Source organism: Scaptodrosophila lebanonensis, unplaced genomic scaffold, assembly GCF_003285725.1.
Source record: "Scaptodrosophila lebanonensis strain 11010-0011.00,11010-0021.00 unplaced genomic scaffold, SlebRS2 tig00001410-arrow-pilon, whole genome shotgun sequence".
Classification (NCBI taxonomy): domain Eukaryota; kingdom Metazoa; phylum Arthropoda; class Insecta; order Diptera; family Drosophilidae; genus Scaptodrosophila; species Scaptodrosophila lebanonensis.
This window is the reverse complement of record NW_022060738.1, coordinates 6,703,922-6,707,406: the sequence shown is the minus strand read 5'-3', so window position 1 is coordinate 6,707,406 and position 3,485 is coordinate 6,703,922. Positions and strand designations below refer to the sequence as shown.

The 3,485-nt window shown below is 41.0% G+C and overlaps 1 protein-coding gene across 1 annotated transcript; it reads left to right on the top strand.

The window, feature by feature from the left end:
- Positions 1-181: 181 nt before the first annotated feature.
- Positions 182-1,827, top strand: LOC115630810 (elongation factor Ts, mitochondrial). The gene is made up of 4 exons (XM_030527478.1): positions 182-369; positions 451-779; positions 839-1,087; positions 1,151-1,827. Exons 2-4 carry the CDS (start codon positions 606-608, stop codon positions 1,676-1,678), a joined length of 951 nt encoding a protein of 316 aa, XP_030383338.1. The 5' UTR covers positions 182-369; positions 451-605; the 3' UTR covers positions 1,679-1,827.
- The last annotated feature ends 1,658 nt before the right edge of the window (positions 1,828-3,485 follow it).

Sequence of the window (3,485 nt, the reverse complement as noted above, 5' to 3'; positions counted from 1 at the left end):
CAACGTAAGTGTGCTGTAAAAGAAAAGATTTTTGGAAATATGTTTGTTTGTTTATTCGAAAAATAACTGTGAATTGGAATCGACTTAGCACAGACACACACCTGCCGACAAGGTGGCAACGCCAATCAATACAAAACTTTTCGCGATAACACTTGTCAGCTGTTTGCCGGAAAGCATGTGTACTAGAGTGTCATAACTACGAACCGTCAAAATTGTGCAACCCGGAAAATTGTCAATGTTACCGAAATTTTTGTAAATCACATACACTGGCTCATCAGTCGTCGTTTCAGCCGTAAATGTACTAAAACCGGGTCTTCTGTGGCCACTTGACCCGATAAAGAACGCGCCGCAACGCGTATATGTTTATCTGTAAGCTTTCCAAAAACGGCTGGTGAACGACTGTTACAAGCGGCTGAAAACAAAATCAAATGAAAATCTCACCTTGTTTAGAATAAATTGATTTTTTGGATAACATAACAACAAGCACGTCGCCGTGGCAGCAGGCAGCGTTCAACAAGTCCACATACATATTTCTGGAAAATCTTGTTTGCACCCACACAACAAAAATTCTCACAAAATTTGCCGACAATTGAGTAACGAGGAAAATGCTGCTACAAAAGTTCTGCATGCGCGCCCTCCACACAACGCGGCGTTTATATAGCAACAGTGTTGGCACGGGCATTGAAAAGAGCGCCCTAGCAGCGCTGCGCAAGAAAACCGGCTACACATTTGCCAATTGCAAAAAGGCACTGGAGTTGCACAATAATGACATCAACTTGGTAAGGTGCACGTTATTCTTTATTGGCAGACTTGCTCAATTACTCTATATTCGGCGCAGGCTGAGAAATGGTTGCACGAACAGGCGCAATCTTTGGGTTGGACCAAGGCCACCAAAGTGGCTGACCGGGCGACCACACAGGGCCTCATTGGTGTGCTTATAAATGGCAATCGTGGCGCTATGGTGGAGCTGAACTGTGAGACGGATTTCGTTGCACGCAATGACACCTTCAAGCGGTTCGTGGATCACGTAGCCCGCATCTGCTTGCATTATACCGATATGACCGAGTTCGATGGTGATTTGTGGAAGGTAACACGAAAATCTTCTAATGTCCAGCAACTGTAAAAATCCTCTTCATTCTCTCTGACACAGCTTGGCTTCGATGCGGATGCGTTGAAGAATCTGCGCACCGACGAGGGCCGCAATTTGGGTGATCATTTAGCTTTGCTTATTGGCGCCATGGGCGAGAATGCTTCCATTCGCCGAGCACTCTGCTTCAAGGTAAACAACGATTTGCAGCTGGTCGGCTACGCGCATCCTGCGCCAGTTAATGTAGGCACCGTCGAGGACATCACGCAAGTAGGCAAATATGGTGCCATCATTGCATTTCGTTCGGCAGCCGATCTGGATGTCGAGTTCCAAAAGAGCATGTGCCAGCAAATCGTGGGCATGAAGCCAAAGAAAATCGGTGAATATGACAAGGATAAGCCGGCCGAAAATAAGGACGATGAGACCTGCCTCATACATCAAGAATATCTGCTTGATGCCGACCGAACGGTTGGTGAAGTGCTTCAGGAAAATCAAGTGACGATTGTGGACTACCATCGTTTCGAGTGCGGCGAGCAGACCGAGCGCCACATCGAAGATATCTTGCAGTCAAAGCAACAAAGCAGTAATTGAGACGCCTGGTGTGCCATTGCAGGGAAGGAGTAGTAGCCGCATACAAAATTGTTAGTTATCTTGATTGTTTGGAATGTAATTCTGGGAAACTTTTGGCAAGCCACATGCTGATTTGCATGTATTAACAATAATAACTAGAACGTATAGTACCACATTTTGTTTCACTTGCATGCGTCATGGCTAGCTGTGGGGTAGAAGTGTCTGTCGGCGTCTGCGCAGTAAACGGGAAGCACGCTTGAGCGCCTCACGTTGGTGGTGGCAACTGCAACAGGTAGCGCAGAGAACAAACAAGAACATAGGTACTATTTATTTCGTTTCTGCTGGCTTCGCTTTTAACCCGCACTTCTTTTTCACCAAATGAATAACAAAGAAAGGGCCAAAAACGAATACATAGTCCAGTCACACGCTCTGAAATGCGCTGCTACAGTAAGCGGCATGCAACATCGAAGTATATAACTCACAACACACACTTGAAAAAGGCAACTCCTTCATTTTTCTGGATGTAACTTTATCGTTATACTGAAAGTAGATATGCTAGAAAGGGTAAACATCACATGTATTTATGTAATAGGCAGAAGGGAGCGTGAAAGGCTTCATGTTATAGCATGATTAGACGAATCGATATAAGCATGTCAGCCTGTCCGACCGTTCGCTATCATGGCACCGATCGGATCGGATAAATAATATTCTCTAAATACATAAGTTAGTTTTTCTATTATTGGAAGCACAAGGATACAAATTAGTAAAATCTTCAAAATTCAAGAGCATCTGTTTAGATAATTAAGAAATAAGTCACAAAACTTGCTTTGCAAGTTCTTCCTAATCCGGAAAATGGCACTTTTGTGGTTGATGTGGCTTCTAAAAAAACATTTTAGCTCACGGAATTTGTGGTTTTTGTTTTCAAATCAGAACGTTTGAAAACACATTCCCGTAAACCTTTATTACAATTGTATTTTTCGAAAAATAACTTTTACTAAGGAATGTATGCTATAGATTAGTAAGTAGCACATGGTTTTTATTATTGTTTTGGATATAAATGACCATTTCAAAATAAGTGCTCATTAAAAAAAATTGTTTAATTCCAAAACTCAGAGGAATTCTGTTTAGACTGTAAGACTGTAACAACTGTCGATAACTAGTTGGTAAGACTGGAAACCACAGAATTTCTATACCAACTTGGAGAGAAAGAAAAAGTATCTTTAATTTTATTTCTATTTATCTATTTAAATATTTAAGAATTGAATTGATTACTTTTTGATGTTATGATTAGGAAATCAATTTTTCTCTTATTAATAATAATTTTGTTATATGCATATTTTTTTTAAACTGTTTGCTTCATTTTTCTATAATTATCTTCTACATATATTCTTATATGGAGCATTCACTGTAAATCTTCGCACACACACACATGCACACATTTTTTGTTTTTATTGTGGCACTAAAAGTAGTAAACAATTATCACACCCGTAGCTTCAAACTCGGCCGAACTGTTTCGCTATCACCCTCTCCTCCCCTCCCTTCCTTCTTCAAACGAACTAGCTTGACTTCAAAAAGAGAAAAGAGATCCAAAAACGTTCTAAAATGTTTTTCTCACAAATAATTTATGTACACACTATATATGTATGTACATACATACATACATAGTAGTATGTACTAGTATTTTTGTATGTTTTTACATTTTCCAACCCCAGCACTGCCAAGCTGAACTCTAAAGCCGATCCCACGCTTCCCTTGACATGCAGCCGCTTTGCTCTCAGCGCGCAACCAGCCGGGACGCACTTCAATTGAAGTTGTCAAAAGCTTAGCT

Bases quoted from the DNA above. Each gene is read 5' to 3' on its own strand.
- LOC115630810 (XM_030527478.1), top strand. From the start codon at position 606: ATGCTGCTACAAAAGTTCTGCATGCGCGCCCTCCACACAACGCGGCGT. The intron at 780-838 runs GTAAGGTGCACG...TATTCGGCGCAG, and splicing joins ACAATAATGACATCAACTTG to GCTGAGAAATGGTTGCACGA. The intron at 1,088-1,150 runs GTAACACGAAAA...TCTCTGACACAG, and splicing joins TCGATGGTGATTTGTGGAAG to CTTGGCTTCGATGCGGATGC.